The sequence below is a fragment of the Lepisma saccharinum genome, chromosome 10 (assembly GCF_977018435.1).
Source record: "Lepisma saccharinum chromosome 10, izLepSacc3.1, whole genome shotgun sequence".
Lineage (NCBI taxonomy): Eukaryota > Metazoa > Arthropoda > Insecta > Zygentoma > Lepismatidae > Lepisma > Lepisma saccharinum.
Genome location: NC_139238.1, coordinates 16,515,846 through 16,537,348, shown reverse-complemented (window position 1 = coordinate 16,537,348; position 21,503 = coordinate 16,515,846). Strand labels below are relative to the sequence as shown.

General features: G+C 42.9%; 1 protein-coding gene across 1 annotated transcript in view; it reads left to right on the top strand.

The window, feature by feature from the left end:
- Positions 1-19,992, top strand: part of LOC145993793 (G1/S-specific cyclin-D2-like) — a 76,453-nt gene extending 56,461 nt beyond the window's left edge. The window contains exon 4 of the mRNA XM_083129596.1: positions 17,036-19,992. Within this exon, the coding sequence (XP_082985722.1) occupies positions 17,036-17,358 (323 nt within the window). The 3' untranslated portion in view covers positions 17,359-19,992. The remainder of the gene's footprint in view (positions 1-17,035) is intronic.
- The last annotated feature ends 1,511 nt before the right edge of the window (positions 19,993-21,503 follow it).

The window sequence follows — 21,503 nt, the reverse complement described above, 5'->3', positions numbered from 1 at the left end:
GGCATGGGTGTTCTTTGTGTGTCCCTTCATCATATCATCACTCATCCTTATTGTCACGATTAGCCAAAAGTGACAGAAAAGCGACGCTAGATGATAAAAACCAACCTTTCTGTGCTAGAAATTATTCTGAAAATGTCTCGTGTAGGGGTAAAGGCGGTCAGGGGCGTGATGTTGATCACATCACCCTCACTAACGACCGGATCTAGAATGTGTGGGGCGTTACCCCCACACCCCCTACACGCCTTCATGGCGTGGTGCTAAGCACAGGGGAGCACTTTACTTTTTTTTTTTTTTGAAGGTTGAGATAAAAATATTTCACGGTGGGTTGGAACCCCCTCATCACTCCGTTGGGTAAGTCCCCGTTAGTAGAGTGAGCAGTGTGGCTAACCTAATGGTCCATCAGGGGAACTTACGTGATAAAAGTAAAATAAGTGTATGTAGATGTGATGAATATAATGGTTCGATAGTGGACTCGAGTCCAAGATCTCTAGTTCGGGAGAGCGCTCTTCTAACCCCTAGATCATAGAGGCCGGAAGTATAATAGTAATTATATTTCCATGTTTCCCATTAACGTATGTCAGAATTTCTAATTATTACTATACCTTGTTGTGAAATGTGATCGAAGCTCAAATTTAACAAATTTTCAATGCAGCGTTTAATCTTTCTGTTATTGGTTAATGTATTACGTAACAACAATGAAAAATCTAATATTTTTAAAAAAAGCCGTAGCCCTCCCCACACCATAAAGCCTGGTGCTGCCAATGATTTCAATGTTGCATGATAAATCGACAAATTATACTTCTGAGTCTGCTCCGTAGGTTACAGGTTTCTACGAAAAGCACTTTCCCGAACCAAAACGATCGTAACTTGCCTCAACGTGGCCATGGAAACAGCTGTCACGTGGTAGCCTTGAGGAGGCAGCCATTTTTAAAAGACCAAGCCGGAATTCCCCCTCCCCTTCCTTCCCCCGGCGTCTCGCAGGTGTTCCAAAAACCCTGGGGACGGTCGAGGTTCCTTTGTTGTCCAGAGGTAGGAAGGAATACGGGGTCCTTTGTAGACGCTGGGATTTAAACTTTCAGATGTAAACAGAGAAGCGCAAGAACGGGGACGATGCCCTAGAAAAATACGTGAGAAGAAAAAGACCTGGGAATGCTACCGCTCCCTCAGCCCCTGGACGTGAACAACAGGCCGGGAACCAAGGCAAAATGCGGTTGCCTTCCTCCTCCGCTTCGGTTTTACTGGACTCCAATGCACGCCACAGTTTGCAAGTTTGCATGCACAAACTATGCACTTACCATGGGCGTCCGGAAGGGGGGGCAAGGGGTGGCCGTGGCCCCCCCTGGAAAATGAAAGTCAACCAAAAAATATGTATTTCACACATACAATTTCATTTTAGCCACAATAATTTGTGTTAATTATTGCATGAACACCATAAATTCATATTTAAGCAATGTTTTTTAGGGAACAACACTATTTTTGGGGAAAATTTGCCTTCGTTTGCCCCCCCTGGAAAAAAATACCTTCCTTGCCCCTCCCTGGAAAAAATCCTGCGGACGTCCATGGCACTTACCTCTTTCATTGACGTATTAATTTCATGGACCCCTCCCCAACCCAAAATAAATCTACTCCTCACATCAAAGGTATAAGAGTATTTCCAAAAGTTGAGATAATGAGTTGATATTTTAAGACCTTGAAGTACTGATGTAGAAGTGCATTTCAGTTAGTTGAAGTCATGACTCATGTGATGGGGACGCATTCGCCTGTGTACCTGGTTGTTCACAAAGAGAAAGAACTTTGGCAACGGAGACTTTAGTACAGTGGGATCCATGAGTATTACCGTGCAAATTGTCCATGACTATTTTCATTAATTTTTCTCTTCCAACCTATGTGTTTTTAAGCGATGGATTTTTATGTATGCTGGTGCAGAAGTTATCAACATCTTGTTTTGAGTTTTCTTTTAATTCTTGAACCTCTTATTGGGTCAATTTAAGTGCACGAACATGGTGATGGACAATTTGCACGATAATACTCATGGATCCCACTGTACAAGCCCTATGACACGTGCATGTGGCAGTTCTGTGAACTCCAAGCATATGAAGGCGAAGAAGTGCAACTAATACCTTCCAACATTCCTCAGTTTATCTCGGAGAGTTTTCCATATCTCTGACATATGCGACTTAACCCTTTCATGCATGAATTTTGAAAAAAAATTCAAAAGTCGTTCAAAAAATTTATTTGTATAAAATTGGTCTTATAAACATCCCTGATAAACTTTGTTTTACATTTTGATGTATATAGGGCCTAAAAATTGAAAAAAAAGGGCGCTACCTCAAGTGAGGCTTACATGCATTGATACATATATTCTTAAGATATACTAACATTGAACATTTACAATTTTTCAGCGACTGTGGAAGTTTTCAAAACATTCTGGACACAAGTTTACATTACACCGTCCACACAAATATCGGGTTTTCCTCTTACATCTCTTGTCTTTGCATAATAGGGCAAATTTTCCATCACTCTTCTTTGGATAATGTGGTTTTCCATCATATCGAAGTGCATCTGGTACACATTTGTATGACTGAATGAAACACCCTCCCTTGCCCGGGAAGACAAATGCTACCACTACCTAGATAGAGGCGGCAAAATCTCCCTCGGACAAGCGAAATAGCGTTACGGTCCAGGTTAAGTTCGTGTGTAGGAACCGGTGACCAACAGTGCATAGTAATAAGCCATATCGAATAAAAACAAAGACACATGTACTTTCAAATTACCACCTCTTTACCTGTAGCCGGGAAGCGGCTAGCTGCATACCTGAAAATCACGGGTAGCGACATGCATACGAAAATGATATAGCCCAAAATTAACATGAAAATAAAAAGTATATTCTATTCATAACCAACAAAAATGGAACTATTACAGGTCCCCACACTTGCACTCTCACATTCTCTCTCAGATTCAATCCTCATGGGGTTATCGACATTAGAAATTATACATGACATGTACAGGTTTTATGACGACAAGCCCTAATTATTGCATTCTCAATTAATTTTATCTTACTTTTTGTCTAATCAGGTCATTTGTGATTTTGCTCCAGTGCTACTTAAATCCTAGCCAGCCCTGACTTAAGTTCACCTTTTGTTTTTTAAAAAAGAAACTAGTCGGCGCGGTGACCATACATTACTTGACCAGTATAAACAAAGGCGTCTCAACGGCAATTACATTCACGTGGGCGGACGTTTTCCTTTTACAAGACCTCACGTGGTTCCAAACATAACAAATAACCTCCGTTGAGTGACGCAAACATGTACTCTCTAGCAGGCGGGACTTAAACACTTCGCCGCGACGAGCAATTCACATTACCAGGCAAATACTTTAACAAATAATCACATATGCGACCGGACATAGCTAGCAGCGACACAGCGCTGACACATAAAAATGAACAAACCTCAAGTAGAATATGCAATTAAGCGGGCGGCGCTTTACTCTAATAGTACGCACTTTAAACAAATACAAAGGAGCACAAACAACAATGAATTTAAGATCATAAAAAAAATATCACAAGGAATAAGAAAAATTGACCTGAGACGAATAGATTACAAATGACAAGCGCGACGGGAGTTCGATATAAAATTTCGAGTTGAGTGGGCGTTTTCCAAATGTCGACGAATCTCAAGGGCGTTCTCTAAATCAATCGGGCCGTCACGTGTTAAGGTTCACACAGATGAATACTTTACCATCTCTCAGCTCCCGGGGTGCATCCTGGCGTCTTTATGGGCGATTGAAAACACATAGTATCCACGCGAAAGGTTTCTTTGATCGCGACGATGAAGATGCGAAAAGGATCCAAACACCTAGTTCCCCGGCTCCTCTTCCTCTCGGGATCGGTGGATCTCCGTGGTATGATGCGGTTCGGACGTCGCATCTGAGCGGTCGTTGTAGGCGTCGTCGGGGCGTCAACATCTCTCTCTACGTCTCTCTGTCGCAGCTGGTAAGCGTCGTCGGGACGTCAACGTGGCGGATGGTAGGCATCGTCGGCGTATCAATGGGGCGGCGTTCGACGTTCTCTCTCTCTCCATGGCGGGGGATAGGCATCATGGGCGTATCAATGGGGCGGCGTTCGACGTTCTCTCTCTCTCCATGGCGGCGGATAGGCATCATGGGCGTATCAATGGGGCGGCGTTCGACGTTCTCTCTCTCTCCATGGCGGCGGATAGGCATCGTCGGCGTAGCTTCTTCTGACATCAGGCGAATCGACGTAACGCCCTCATCTCCTTTCTTCCTCTAGCCCGCCATAGTTTCCGGTGTTCCTTGTTTCTCAAAAATTATAAATGGCGTAAGGCAATCACGGAACACGGTTTCGCTTCAACTTCCTCCAGCGGTTGAGGTAGGCGCACTCGTGTAGACTTACTGCCTATCACACACACTGGTGTTCGCACAACACAACAAAGTCCACTATACACGAAAGGTAGCACGAAAGTGCTCTCGTTCCAAGAATCGTGGCAAAACTGTATATGGAGAGGTAGCACGGAGCTGCTCTCCCTACAAAGATCGCGGTAAGACTGTGTGTCGAAAAACCATGTCCTTCGTTTTATTTAGATTTTGAAAAACGACGCTATGCGCACGTTGGAGTGACGCTTCCGAAGGGGTCAGTCCACTTTGCTCTATTGTCTCCAAACTAGGACGTACCGTGTCCGAAGTTGACTTGCGCGGATTAAGCTTCCGCCTGGCTGTCGCCCATAGCTCAATTGCAATCGCTGTCCACAAACTGATCAATTAGAACCGATTTGATCTGGCGTCCGTAATTGTCGCTTGATCGTGACGAAACTCCACACATCTGTCCTTGCACACATGCCGCTGCGCTGGTATAAGTTTCACATGAATCTGACCGTTGGAAACCGAGATATTTAAATGTTTGTCATTACGGTCGAATTTCCTAAGCTTTAGACGCATAGCGTGACCCTTCATGTGCTCGCCCTTAACACAAGCGGATGTCTCGTTCCTCCCGTCGGCTTGGCAAAAATCAAATATGTAATCTCACAAATTAAAACACTTAACACTTTGAATCAACTCGTCTTTTTACCGCTACATACATGAATAATAATGATAATAATAATAATGACGGTAAATCTGACTGTCACAACCTCGCCCTTCTTCTTCTTCCAAGGATTTCGTAAGCGTGAAAAATTCGCTCTACACAGGGACAGAATTTTTTTTGTTACAAATCCTTGAACACTCTGTATATAAAAATTGGCAAACAAATATATAAACACCCTGTATATAAAAATTGACAAGCAAATACATGAACACCCTGTATATAAAAATTGACAAGCAAATACATGAACACCCTGTATATAAAAATTTACTCTCTGAACGGCACGGACACTGTGACCTTCCAGATACATAACATATATAATAACACCCTGAATATCAAATTAATATGAAGATTATATGTACAAAACAAGAACAAGATGTGAGCATTTACGTGTCAGCTTGCATTCCTACGTCGCTCTTACTCTCGTACAGTGCTGTCCACTCTCTGCGCTTCTCATCGGAACAGTTCCACCTCTTGCAGTTCTCTATATGTTGGGGTGCTATGGTCTTCCCAGACGTGCAGTCCACTAACTCCAGAATATTGGCGGCGAGCTTGCTCTTGCAGAAGTACGGACCATCATACATGAAAAAGAGCTTCTTGATTTTCCCTTCAATTTGAGAGCTAAGTCCGTGATTTTTTACGAATGCGAGGTCTCCAGTTCGAATCTCGGCGCCGTCTCTTGCCTGTCTTTCATTGGCCTTCCTCCTGGTTTCTCTCGTCCGTTCGACGGCCATCAGGATCTTTTGTTTGACAGTTGGGTCGCGGTTGTCCTCCTTCAATCCAAAGTGACGAATTACGTCTCTCCGAGGTGTGCTGCCGAATTGTAGCTCTGCTGGTGTGAACCCAAGGGTGTCGGATTCTGTGTTGTTTAGGAGGAGTACAATCGAGGTAACGTGCTTGCTCCATTCCTGATGCTGTTTATGGCAAAATAATCTCAAGAGGCGGTTCATTTCACAGTGCATGCGTTCGACCTTGTTTGCCTGCGGCCTGTAGCTCGGGGTCCATATGGGCTTCACTGCGTATGCTTCCAAAGTGTCCCTCCAGAGGTTACTTGTGAACTGAGCTCCGCGGTCCGTGAGAATGTAGCGCGGAGTTCCGAGGTGTACAAAGTAATTTTCTGTAAGCTTACGGAGCAGCACTCTCGTCGCGGTTGACCTGACTGGATACGCAACCAGGAAACGACTGCATCCATCCATAACTGTGAATAGGTACTTCATGCCGTCCTTGCTTTTCGGGAGTGGTCCCACGCAGTCTGCGAACAACACTTCCCGCGGTTTCTCTGCCACAAACGATGTTGGGTTTTTTGCTGCTCTGACGCGGTTAGGCTTAGTTTGCATACAGATGACGCAATCGCGCACCCATTTCTTAGCGTCTTTCCGCATCCCTTTCCAATAATAGGTACTCTCGAGGTATCTCCACATTTTCCTCCCCCCGAAGTGACCTGATTTGTCATGCGCTTCCTCCAAGATTTTCTTTCTCGCTTCAGCTGGCACATATACCCTCAGGCGCTCCGGGTTGTGGACATCCGTCTTGCACAGGATCCCGTTCGCGACGACAAAATGCTCTTTCACGCGTCGCTGGCGACGTGGATCTGCGGGTTGCTGGTCTTCCAGGATACTGAAGTACTGTGCGAGCTCGGCATCTTCTTGTTGCATTTCTATAAACCGCCCGCGGCTGAAGGTGGTCAGGTACAGGGAATCGAACTGCATCAAATTTACGTGCACTTTTGTTAATCCTTTCCCCCCAACGTATCTTGACAGGGCATCAGGCACAACATTCTCTCGCCCTTTCACATACTCCACCTCAAACGAGTAGCGCTGAAGGCGATTGCTCCACCTCGTTAGTCTCCCACTCCAGTTTTTTGCGCGGTGCAGCCATTGGAGATTCCGGTGGTCTGTTCTCACAATAAAGTGTCCTCCGGCCAGATAAACATGAAAGGTTTCGATGGCCCACACCACGGCCAGGCACTCGAGTTCTCCGACGGTGTAATTTCTCTCTGCCCCCCGCAGGGAACGACTGGCGTACTGAATCACACGTTTCTCCCCCTCCTTTTCTTGATACAGTACTGCGCCCACGGCCGTGATCGAAGCGTCGCACTGGACGTAAAAAACGTCAGAAAAATCAGCGTGGTAGAGGCGAAGCTGTTCACAGACGGCGTCCTTCAGTTTATCTAGGGCTCCTTGGTGTTGATCCGTCCACTTCCATGCCTTTCCTTGTTTCAGCAGTTCAAATAGGGGTGACGCAAGTTCGCTGAAGTTCTGTATGAAGCGCCGGTGCCACGTAAATATCCCTAGAAGGCGCTGGACTCCTTTCCTTGATGTCGGGGGCTCGAGCTTCCTTATCGTGTCAAACTTGACTGGGTCCTGCCTCACGCCTCGCGCGTCTATGATGTGGCCCAAAAATTGCACTTCCGGTTGAAAGAAAGCCGATTTCTCGAGTTTAATTGTCATTCCCGCATCTCGTAATTTAGTGAGGATCAGGTTTAGATGTTCAAAATGTTCTTCCACGTTTCTTGAAAAGCACAAGATGTCATCAACATACCACAGACAGAAATCTTTCACTTCGTCTCCGAGCACTTCCGCCATGGCGTTCGTGAAAGCTTGCACGCCGTTAGAGATTCCGAACGGAACGACGGTAAACTCGTATAAGTTATCCTCGAATCCGAAGGCTGTATAAGGCATGCTCTGTTCGCACAAGGGGACCTGCCAGAATCCAGATAACATATCGATTTTTGAGAACACGTGTTTTCCATGGAACAGTTGTAGGGTGTCCTGTAGTTTTAATGTTCTGACGCGTTCCAGCTTACACCTCGTATTTAGCGCGCGAAAATCTCCGCAAATTCTGAGGCTATTGTCAAATTTCTTCACCACGAGAAGAGGATTCAAATGTACGGAGCGTGATTTCCTAATTACGCCCCACTCCAGCATCTGCTGCAGCTGCCGACGCACTTCCGGTCGATGTGTAAACGCTATCGGGTAAGGCTTACTGACAACTGGACCTTCTCCCTCGACACGGATTTCATGCGTATACTTCCGGCACTTTCCTGGCCTTTCATCAAGAACGACGGCATTATCCCTCAAAAGATTGGCGAAAACTTGCTTTTGACTCGCCGAGAGATTCTCACATGAAGCAACTGCGGCGTGCAATCTTTCCTGTACTCCTTTGTCGCGGTCGACCTCCGAACATAAAGCGACGACGGGCTGGAACTCGCCATCTTCTCCTGCGCCTGACCTCCAGAATTCGACGTTAAACTCTTCGTCGCGATTATTCAAGGTTACAAAGTGTCGACCGATGTTGAGCACAGACGCATACCGGCTCAGGAAATCCATTCCTAGCAGCAGGTCCACGGACAATGACTGGACCACCAGGACCTCAACCTCAACGTGATGTTCATCCAGCGTTGCCTGCAGAATGGTGTGACCGAGGGGCCTCTCCCTCGCTTTGCCCGAGAAATCGATGAGTCTAAAGTCTCGTACGTGCCGAAGTTGTGGCCTGCGCACTCCCTTTGTCACGCGCCGCCAAGTTGCCTCCGAGCATAAGCTTGCCTCACTTCCCGTGTCCAGGAGCCCCATCACAATTTCATCGCCCACTCGCAGTTGTACATGTGGCGATTTCGAAGGCCAGCGGTCCTCGTGACTTTCCTCGGCTTCTTCGTCGGCGTGGATCTCCTCGTCCAGCCAAGCGGCACGAATCCTGATCGGCGTGGTCTTTGTTACATCCGGGTGGTTCGGCTCAAGCGAAGGTGAATCAGGTGAAGTCTGCCCCGCATCCGAGCCCTGACGCGAGACTTTTATTAGTTTCCCGGATGCTGGTATCCCGACGGTCCTGGCCTGGGCGAACCGCGTCTGGAATTCGGCCTGGTCTCTTCTCTCGCTGGGCTCCGTTGCGTCCTCGCTCCACGGCGTCCTGCATCTCCCCGATCTGACTCCGGGCTGACCGATCTGCTATCCGCGTGACGCTGATAAAATCCATCCCGGACTTGGCCGTTTTGAAAGAAGCTGTCGTTCCTCCTTGGCGACGCACGAGTCGGACCTCCACGCCGTCTCCTGCCTCGGAACGGGCGTCTTCGTTGCGGTGAAGGTGGATCTTGCAGCTGGCGGTTCCTTTCAGCCCCTGGAGCGTGGTGCTGTCCTCTCCATCCCTGCTGGACTAGATGAACACGCGGGTGTTTATTCCGGTGCGACGAATCATCTTCCGGTCGGCGCCGCTTGCTAAACTTCTCACCCCTGGTTCTCTGCCTCTCCTCCTCGCACTGAAACAGATTTTCCAGTGTGAGGGACATCGCGTCGGCGTCAAACACGCAAGCTCCATTGAGGTGACGACGAATTTCGTGTGGAAAATGGTACACCAGAGCGGCTATTATCTCCGCCGTGGTCATTTGGGGTTGCAGAGACTTGAACTCATTGTACCGTTTCCAAAAGTACTGGGCATACGTGAGTCCTCCGCCCCTGTCGTATCGTTCGTTTCGCACCTGCATCAGCATCCTCTCGACCTGCAGGGGACGTTGAAAATAAGTGAGAAACGCTTCCTTGAACTCCTCATAAGAATTGAAGTTCCCCTCGTTCCTGTCCATCCAGTTCTTGGCCCGGTCCTGCATTAAACCTTTCAGAATCAGAAGCCTATCCTCGTCTGTCAGACCTAACTCACGGGCGGTAGAATTAAATTCCTCGAGGTACGTGGAAGGAAGGATTCTGTCAGCACCCGAAAATTTTTTGAAGTGCTTCCGGTATTCGGGCGGAAACAGAGCTCTCCTGGTGGACGGTGGGTCAAAGTGTAAATTTTCCTCTCCCTGCTCGCGGCGCGGACTCAACCGTGGTGACGCAGCGTCTTCTCTTCGAAGGGGGCGGGGCGTTCCTGGAGCTCGCTGGTCGCTTTCCCCGTTCGAACAAGTGGCGACGTCGGCTGCCGGTGGTGACGTCAACCTGGGCTCCCGCGACGATTGTGAAGTGCCGCTGCTAGTTATGCTCAGTTGACGCACTTTCATCTCGAGGTCTTCAATTCGTTCGGAGTTTCCTTCGGCTCGAACTGTAACTTCCATCGCTTGTCGCCCCAGGGTGTCTATGCCACGGTCACATGTCGCTTCCAGCTGCACGCATTGTCGGGCCATCTGCTGCATATCTTCCTCTTGATCGCGCACGCTCTGAGACAGTGTTGCCATCTGGTTTTCTTGCCGGTTGAACCGCGCTTTGGTTTCGGCGACCTTGGTTTCGACTCGGGGTTCGCATTCCTGTACCCGCGTGACGAGTTGCTGCGTAATCACCTCCCCGGAAGTACGGATGGTCTCCTGGAGGCGGTCTTCCGTCACTTGCATCTGGGTGCTGATGACCTCTATCTTGGCTTCCAGCGAGGCTTCGATTCCGCTTCGCGTGACTTCCATCATTGATTCTAGCGAGGCTTCGATCCGCAGTAGGATCTCGATGATCTGTTGGGAGCTGGTACCACTGAGGCTAGCTGCTTCGTCGACCCGTTCTGCACCTCCCGGAGAAACCTGTTGCGCGCTGGTCTCATTGGCTTGCCCCCCGCTGTTCGGTAGACTGGTTTCTTCACGTGGACTTAACGGAACATCGCACCGGGAGCAAACGAGGCTAGCTGTGCCGACATTTTCACTTTCTGGGAACTCCTCGCTGCAGACATCGCAAATCACCCTTACGTCACTCATGTTTAAGTTCTCGATGCGGCGGTTGCGCAATCTCATGAAATCAAAAATTCAACCCTCGGTCGACTTTCAATGCTCGCTGACAAGCGTAAACGTGAGCGCTCACAATATATACCAATATATATTTAAACAATGCACAAACGAAAAAAGATAAGGGCGGTCGATTCCCCTTTTGCCAGAACTCAACTTAACGCCTAATGCCATATGCCAAACAAAAATTTTAAAATGCCTAACGCCTTAAGTAGCTGCCCTACTACCTTGACAAAAATAAACGCCTAATGTCTCAATTACCACCTCACGTCAAAATAAAACAATAAAATCTCACAATGAAACACAGTTACATGACACCAAAATACGCCTGACGTAGCCCTTACAAAAAACGACATATGCACCTGCACTGAGGGTGCTTTCGATTTAAAATATACCGGTCCCTGTTCGGGCGCCAAAAGTTGTATGACTGAATGAAACACCCTCCCTTGCCCGGGAAGACAAATGCTACCACTACCTAGATAGAGGCGGCAAAATCTCCCTCGGACAAGCGAAATAGCGTTACGGTCCAGGTTAAGTTCGTGTGTAGGAACCGGTGACCAACAGTGCATAGTAATAAGCCATATCGAATAAAAACAAAGACACATGTACTTTCAAATTACCACCTCTTTACCTGTAGCCGGGAAGCGGCTAGCTGCATACCTGAAAATCACGGGTAGCGACATGCATACGAAAATGATATAGCCCAAAATTAACATGAAAATAAAAAGTATATTCTATTCATAACCAACAAAAATGGAACTATTACAGGTCCCCACACTTGCACTCTCACATTCTCTCTCAGATTCAATCCTCATGGGGTTATCGACATTAGAAATTATACATGACATGTACAGGTTTTATGACGACAAGCCCTAATTATTGCATTCTCAATTAATTTTATCTTACTTTTTGTCTAATCAGGTCATTTGTGATTTTGCTCCAGTGCTACTTAAATCCTAGCCAGCCCTGACTTAAGTTCACCTTTTGTTTTTTAAAAAAGAAACTAGTCGGCGCGGTGACCATACATTACTTGACCAGTATAAACAAAGGCGTCTCAACGGCAATTACATTCACGTGGGCGGACGTTTTCCTTTTACAAGACCTCACGTGGTTCCAAACATAACAAATAACCTCCGTTGAGTGACGCAAACATGTACTCTCTAGCAGGCGGGACTTAAACACTTCGCCGCGACGAGCAATTCACATTACCAGGCAAATACTTTAACAAATAATCACATATGCGACCGGACATAGCTAGCAGCGACACAGCGCTGACACATAAAAATGAACAAACCTCAAGTAGAATATGCAATTAAGCGGGCGGCGCTTTACTCTAATAGTACGCACTTTAAACAAATACAAAGGAGCACAAACAACAATGAATTTAAGATCATAAAAAAAATATCACAAGGAATAAGAAAAATTGACCTGAGACGAATAGATTACAAATGACAAGCGCGACGGGAGTTCGATATAAAATTTCGAGTTGAGTGGGCGTTTTCCAAATGTCGACGAATCTCAAGGGCGTTCTCTAAATCAATCGGGCCGTCACGTGTTAAGGTTCACACAGATGAATACTTTACCATCTCTCAGCTCCCGGGGTGCATCCTGGCGTCTTTATGGGCGATTGAAAACACATAGTATCCACGCGAAAGGTTTCTTTGATCGCGACGATGAAGATGCGAAAAGGATCCAAACACCTAGTTCCCCGGCTCCTCTTCCTCTCGGGATCGGTGGATCTCCGTGGTATGATGCGGTTCGGACGTCGCATCTGAGCGGTCGTTGTAGGCGTCGTCGGGGCGTCAACATCTCTCTCTACGTCTCTCTGTCGCAGCTGGTAAGCGTCGTCGGGACGTCAACGTGGCGGATGGTAGGCATCGTCGGCGTATCAATGGGGCGGCGTTCGACGTTCTCTCTCTCTCCATGGCGGGGGATAGGCATCATGGGCGTATCAATGGGGCGGCGTTCGACGTTCTCTCTCTCTCCATGGCGGCGGATAGGCATCATGGGCGTATCAATGGGGCGGCGTTCGACGTTCTCTCTCTCTCCATGGCGGCGGATAGGCATCGTCGGCGTAGCTTCTTCTGACATCAGGCGAATCGACGTAACGCCCTCATCTCCTTTCTTCCTCTAGCCCGCCATAGTTTCCGGTGTTCCTTGTTTCTCAAAAATTATAAATGGCGTAAGGCAATCACGGAACACGGTTTCGCTTCAACTTCCTCCAGCGGTTGAGGTAGGCGCACTCGTGTAGACTTACTGCCTATCACACACACTGGTGTTCGCACAACACAACAAAGTCCACTATACACGAAAGGTAGCACGAAAGTGCTCTCGTTCCAAGAATCGTGGCAAAACTGTATATGGAGAGGTAGCACGGAGCTGCTCTCCCTACAAAGATCGCGGTAAGACTGTGTGTCGAAAAACCATGTCCTTCGTTTTATTTAGATTTTGAAAAACGACGCTATGCGCACGTTGGAGTGACGCTTCCGAAGGGGTCAGTCCACTTTGCTCTATTGTCTCCAAACTAGGACGTACCGTGTCCGAAGTTGACTTGCGCGGATTAAGCTTCCGCCTGGCTGTCGCCCATAGCTCAATTGCAATCGCTGTCCACAAACTGATCAATTAGAACCGATTTGATCTGGCGTCCGTAATTGTCGCTTGATCGTGACGAAACTCCACACATCTGTCCTTGCACACATGCCGCTGCGCTGGTATAAGTTTCACATGAATCTGACCGTTGGAAACCGAGATATTTAAATGTTTGTCATTACGGTCGAATTTCCTAAGCTTTAGACGCATAGCGTGACCCTTCATGTGCTCGCCCTTAACACAAGCGGATGTCTCGTTCCTCCCGTCGGCTTGGCAAAAATCAAATATGTAATCTCACAAATTAAAACACTTAACACTTTGAATCAACTCGTCTTTTTACCGCTACATACATGAATAATAATGATAATAATAATAATGACGGTAAATCTGACTGTCACACATTGAAAAGCTCTCTTTGGCCGGTAGGTAACAGGGCTTGTGCTGCTAGGTCTTCTTCGTTTTTTCACATTTTCTCCTTGATAGATATAGGCAGTTGCAACCTGACTTTTAAATTCTAATAAATCCATGTCCTGTTTTCCACTTGCCTTCCAAAGTATCCATGAATTGACTATGGCAACATTCAGCATATGATGAAATATTCTCATACCAACGCTTGTTCTTGATGTTGTGACTGTACAAGGCCACTAGAAAGTCCATCTTATCTACGCCACCCATATGTTTATTGTACATCTGTATAGCATATGGTCTAGATATGTCCATGTATTTCTTATCTGATTTACTGTATCTTTGTACAGTGTCCATTAGCTCCAATCCTGCGAATGAAGACACAACACGTACAACATTATTGTCGTGCCACTTTGTGACTGTTTCATTCTCCGCTAGGTTGCAACACATACATTAACACGTTCTCTTTTCTTCATTTCTTTATCTTCTTTCAGTTTTGTTTCTGCTCCCTCTAGTCTATTCGACCTGCAAGTTCCAATTACATAAATATCTTGTCCTTTTAGTTCCATCACCAAAGGCACTGAGGTAAAGAAATTGTCACAATAGACTTTGTGGTTTTTTCCCACAATATCATGGCACAGACGAATCACTACATCTCCTGCCACACCGAACTGAGAAGGCTGTCCTCTTCCACCACTCGAACCTTGATATGGCTCAAAACAATACACATAACCTGACACACCTGCCCTAACCCATATTTTGAATCCCCATCGCTTCGGTTTTGATTTGATGTACTGCTTCAAGTCTGAACGACCTTTGAAAGGAATCATCATTTCGTCCACAGATTGAGATTCTTCGGGATCGGCAGCAGCATGAAAAGTTTCATGTAATTTTGTTAGAATTGGACGAATTTTGATAAGGCGGTCTGTGTTATTTTTAGGTATTGTTTCATTGTCAATGAAATGTAAAAACATCCTGATGTCTTCGAAGCGATTTACAGACATGTGATCTGTAATACGTGGCAAACGTAATCCTGAGCTGGTAGACCAATAACTTCTGATTCGTGGATACTTTACGTATGTCATAAGAAAGTTGATGCCCAGAAACTGTCTCAACTCATACAAAGTGAGCTTGAAATTCTCTTTCCCTTTTTGTGCTGCATATAAATTAGTTTGATACACAATATCATCCAAAAGCTCATCAGGAACAAGTTTGCAAAAGAAATCATCAGGAGAGTTCCCATCAATGTTGACATTGTGTTGACCTTTGAATTGTGGAGGTTTGCTTGCAAAATCGTTATCCTTTCCTGCAAACCAAATAACACTACGTTTTTTGGGAGGCTTACGGTTGGTTTGTAGTACATCTGTGTCCATCTTTTGAACTTCACTCGAACTTGAACCAGCCTCCATGTCCATCCTTGGTACTGCACTTGCACTTGGACCAACCTCTGTGTTCTGGGATGTGGGTAAAACTGAAACCTCTTCTTGTGAGAATAAAGTTTCATCCTCGTCACTATTAGTTAACCCAGGTATATAATTCTCATCACCACTGTCATCTGATTCAAAATTGTCTTCTGAGGAGGATGGATAATCTAAGAAACGTTGAATTTCATCCTTGGATATCAATTTTCGAGCCATTGACGTTTCTGGAACAAGCGAAACACACAATCAATTTCTCATATTTCAGTTATACAGTAACCACATTGTCAAAGTATTTGATTTGGTGTTTTAAGTCCACTTTATGCACAGTAAAGCTAATTGGGACTGGACCTACAGTTCTAAAGTGGGATTCGAACCACTGTGTCATGTGCCTCCACCGGGTATTGAACCCGGGACCCCTTGATTACAAGGCGACGACGCTACCACTTCGCCATCGGGGAGGCTCCATTGTCATAGTATGTTCCGTGACTTACTAAATATAGTTGAAGTGATATTTATATTCCTTTAGATCTGTAAATGTGCATAATGTACAAAATAGAGCAATGGTGTTTGCAAGTAAAAGTTTTAGTAAACTGAATTGCAAATGAAGCCTGAACTTTCATGGAAAAAAATTGACATCACACGAGGAAAAAAGAAAGGAGAAGATAAAGAGAACTAGTCAAAATATACCATCACGAAATATAATTGAAGAAAAGAAAAGAAGAATTTTTATACCCTTACTTAGCTATAAACATAATTCGATCTTTTCAGCCATTGGAAGAAGTTTCTACATTGCATTTGTAATGATTATGAATCATGCAAACAATGCATGCAGGCCTCATATGAGGCACCCTTTGTTTTACGAACATTTACCATTCTTGCATACTAACCTCACTTGAGTCTGCACGTGTTTTTTCAATTATTGTTTCAACTACTTCAGTTCAGTTTCTAAATTTTACATCTACGTATCGTCTATGAACCCAGAATATAAAATATATTTTTCTTACCTTTCGTACTGTGCTTTTCTTCACAAAAAAATAATAATTCTTGCTCCTTCAATGACTGGCGTCCTGTTTCATGCAATCTATGACGTCATCAGGTCTACTTTCTGGATCAAGCAGACTTAGCAGAGCCAGCCACCTATTGCTGGATTCACGAACTTCCTAAAACCTCACTCGATGCGTACATGCATTTGAAGTTGCAATTTAGTTTCATTTTTGCCACTAAAAAAAATAAAAAAATCACGACCTCATATGAGGGCGCTATGCATGAAAGGGTTAACGATATCGTTTCATTCTGAAAATTGAAACTTCAAAAATCGTTAAAAAGTTCTTCATACTATCCCTGACCAGTGAGTGGTGTTTAGTGGAACTCTTTTCTTTATCCATATTACTATAATTCTTATAATGTCATAGATTATAATTCCCTTAAATTATTTACCAATTTATTAGTCTGTGCTTTTACGTTTATATAATTGAATCGTTTGTTCATTCAGCATTTAATATATTAAGGACTATCAGCGCCATCTCTTGACCAATTCTTGATTTGTGACTTACAATGGCAATTTTCATGGTTCTCCTTTATCGCACAACGCGACGAGGAATGCTTACGTTGTTTGTTTAGATCTGTTGCGTTTGGTTCTCTTAGCATAAATACAGTGCAAATATATTATTTATGCTAAGACAACTAAACCTAACAACTTAAGCATTTAGCCTAACAATAAAAGTATACCCCGGTGACGTCAGAACGAAAGGTTGTCCTCGCGTTGTGCGATAAGGGAGACCCTATTTTCATATGTATGGCGCTAGTGATGATTATAATATATTTCGTTCTTCTTTCCAGAACCAGAGTTCATCCAGAGCCTCCCATCTCTCCTCGCGGCGGCCAGCATCAGCTCAGCAGTTCGTGGCCTGAAGCTTCCTTGCGCGTCCCAGGCCATTGCAGAGGTCTGCGCCATGACGAACGTAGATCCTGCACAGGTGGAGTACATCGTGAAGAGAATAGAGGGCGTCGTGGCCACGGAGATGGCAACACTGCAGCAGCAACAGACCGTGGCGTCGTCCAAAGTCACGTCGGTGCCGTCGACCAAACACCAGAGTTCGACGATGGAAGCAGAGAGCGGGCAGCCAGAAACGCCGACGGATGTGCAAGATGTCCACTTCTGAAGTCACATCTCCAAACCGTAATCGTTTTTGCTATCGGAGTTGCACAGCTTTAAGCTGAAATTGAATTCCTCTTGCTGTTCATGAGAACCTCCTGAACCGTTGGTGCAGGATTGTGGTTACTTTTTTCTTTGCTGATTGCATATTATTCCATTTGTTATTCATATGGAAGTCAATTCCCGGTGTGGATATCCATTATCCTTCATTACCTAAGCAAATTTGACCATGTGAACAAAACCAACATGAGCTCAATGTAATGGTTTCTAATTAGAATTCATCTCGTGAGGTATTGAAATTCAAAGCAATTTATATGCAATCTACAAGACAGAAATCAACCAACCTCCCGGCTGACAATAGAGAGTAAAACAGTAAAATTGACGGATCCATAATGTACATAAATTCAACTCAGTTACTCTGAATCATCATTTCTAAAGTATAAATTATTGTTCTGCCATCTCGTATCACCTCTTGCAATTAAGATAGAGAACTAATGACTGACTCGTATTAAACTATGTCCCAAATGTCCCTCCATACCAGTTCTCTTTCTTAACATAACATGAAACTTGCTTACAATTTCTAACTGCTAGTGGGAGATAAGACTCACACATAGCCATTAACCAAAATGTGCCTTAAATATGAATAACACGAAAGTATGCCCTATCATACGAATAGAATAAATAAAAAGGATGACATGGTATTGTTACATTACGAAATTAGTTATGTTAAGAGGTTCGGTTCACAAAATTCTTCGACATCATCTAGCATAGAATTTAAGCAACAGAACAACGTAAAATAGTATCAAATTTCTATTTGAATTATTCATCATAGACCAAAGCTGAACAGTGATAAGTGTCATTGGACCACATAAAAAAAAAGGTCATTACATATTTTCTTTCACTCTTTATAAATAACAAACACTTCTATATAGTTTTGTACATATATTTAGCATACAGCTTTAGGCTGTAAGTTAGGCCTTAGACACCAGTGATGTAAATATAAAAAATGATAAATCAGGTACAATATGCAGATAAGCATTGTTTACCTCAATATGATCTCAGTATTGTATATTATCTTTTCTCAAGCGTTTGCACAATTAACAGTAAAGTTGTTAAGTGCCTTACTAGATAAGTGTGATTATGATATAAGTGTTAGTCATATTACGTAGGAGGAACTACGTAGAAATTATGCATTTACATTGATCTCAATATGATACCAAGAGATGACAAGAAAATAAAAATGGGTGATATGTATGTGTCAGTGAGTGTTGTAACATGTCAGTGTTGTTTTGTTTGTTCATTTTTGTTCGTGCATAAATTTGTGATTTCCTGGTCAATACAATGCAACTAGTAATCATTGCATAAGATACTCTGTAAGAAATATGGTGGAGCTTTTGATGTTAAAGTGAAGTCGAAATTGTATATCAACTTGTTTGTACTCTAGGGTATAGAGCATGGAGGAAGGCGGGTGGCGTATAGGTGTGAGCAGTAAAAAGAAATGTCACGTGACCTGACCAACAGTTATTTATTCAGTTTCACCTGTGTCTTGAGTTCAATGCGTGACATTGTTTCGCAGCTTTAAAAATATGATACCTTCAAATGCAAGCACGAGGAAGGTACATCATTTGCTTTCCTGCTTGGTACTTACTATAACGGCCAACTAATATCAAGCTTACGGCTTCTACTCAGGTATTAAGAGTTGCACCACTTGGTGTTGTAACTAAGTCCACCATTTTTGGCGTTATAGAAGAAATATGAAAAACCTAGAAAGTACCAGTGCAAAAAACATAAAATGTTCTTAAATTAAAATAAACCAAACGAAAGAAGTTTCAAATTTACAATTACATGGAAAGACTGAAGACGCTGAGTTGTCAACACTGACTGGCACGTTGGCCTAAGAAAAAAAGAAGAAAAAAGAAAACTTGAATTTCTACATTTAGCCTCAGCTTTATCGCAACTGACCAAAGTAAACAATAATGATTAAATAAAGAAAACCAGTGTTTTGTACATTATTTGTATATACATCTTTTTTTAATATTATTAAAATAATTTTATGGTCATTTTATGTGACAATATAACTTGACAAAAAAAAGACGTTTTATATACATTTTTGAAGCAGGTATGCATAGATACCTGGTCTAGTCTTCATGTCTCTGTAACTTTTTTTGTAGCTAACTGTACATAATGAGTGATTCATATGGATGTACGAATGAGTGGATGATTTCTCTTCTATTTTAATAGTTGTATTAGAATGACATATGTAGTTGTATTATATTCTCATCAGCATGATCTTTGAAACATTTCTCGTAAGTTATTATATTGCTTTTATGTGTTTACGTACTGAACAAAATCTTGATATTCTGTCATTTTTTAAAATGTTATAAACTAATAAAAAGATCTCCTGATTAAATTGTAATTAGGCTATAGTAAACAAATGATTAAAATATTTGGCACAGCCGAGTATTGTTCAAACCGCACACAAATCTATTGTATTGTAAAACTGTTCAAATTTTTCTTCCATAGTAAAAGATAAAAGAAACTATTGATTGTTTCAACTTTTATTTTTAATATATTGAAATGTGAGACGAAGTCTGCTGTATTTTAAATGAAAACTTGAGAAGGATGAAAAATGTTTTTTAAAGGTGTTGCTAAATTCATGGATTCAATTATTATATTTTATAAAATATATATTGCAATAAAATATATTTTACAATACATTACGTTGTTTTCATTATGTTTCAAGAAAATTGTAAAGAAAAACTTTTGATGTTGGTTTCTTAATTTTTATTTTGATCACACTTTATGCACAAACCGACTAATTGAAATTGGACCTACAGTTAAAGTGGAATTCGAATCACTATGCCTCCACCGGGTATGGAACCCGGGGAAGTTTTGTTTATGTACACATTATCAATGAATATCATGAATTCTTCAAGGAACTTTATAATCTCCATGACAAGTTCGCTTCAAACTCAATTTTCTTGCACATGTATTCGGGCCGAACCTATAGTTTCTATTCTTACAAGGCAAAGCCATTTTTAACGTAAATTCTACATTCACACGGTAGTAGCTACGTGGCACTCAATTAGCTCGTACTACAAAGGAGACACATTCAATTAGGTACTAATACATATGCACAAATAGTTGTGTATCTTTATTTCAAAGCTTATATCACTATATTAACTGACTCAATAATTTCTCTTCATTGAGTTAATCTAAATTTGCTTTAAGTATCATGCATTTCAGTCGAGCTTATGAAAATCCTTATTTCAAAAGCTTAGTATAGACGCTAGTTCACAAATCATTTGAACTATAACTTGTCCGAAATTACCAACAACAACTAATTCGTAACAATTATTTAATAAACGAATATAAATAGATAAAATATGTGCCGGCGATACATTTCTGGAAGAATTTTTGTAATGATCAAAATTTCCAAATTATCCTATTTTTGATTGAAAACGGAAAGTTATAACATTTTAAGGATTCACTTTATTTAACGTTATGTCGAAAACTATGTTTTATCACAATTGAAACTATTTCGTAAAGTATGAATTATAGACATTTAATTAAATTAAGTAAATCATTCAAGCAAATAATACAAATGAACACCTATCCTACGCCACACAATTGTTTTCTAGGATCCACCCCCCCCAAAAAAAACCAACTACAATGTGTTTATGAGTTCAAGTAGGCAGTTAGGCATCATCATCAAGTTAATGATGTACCTTAATTTCAACAACTGTTGAGTGTAGTTCAGATTTACCTCGTCGGTTTTCAATATAACGTAACAAGGTAGAAAACATTGAAGTATCACAATAGGTAAATGAAGATTTGTGAATTGAAAGGTTCAGATCACAGAGGAAAAAAAGAAACTATTGATGAACTAATTTGCCACAACAGTTATGAATCATATATTTAGTTTATATTATTTTAAGATTTGAAATAGGAATGGAAATATGTTAATTTAACAAGTTACTTGCTCTCCAGTTATGAAATTTCCCTTTGCACATTACTTCGTTGAACGTGTGGTACGTACTAATTGTATAGGAGTCATCTATGGACTTCATATTGAATGAAACGTGGCCTCGCATCAATACTTATATTAAAAATAATCAGCATTTCAAACCTCACGAAGTAAAAAAAGATAAA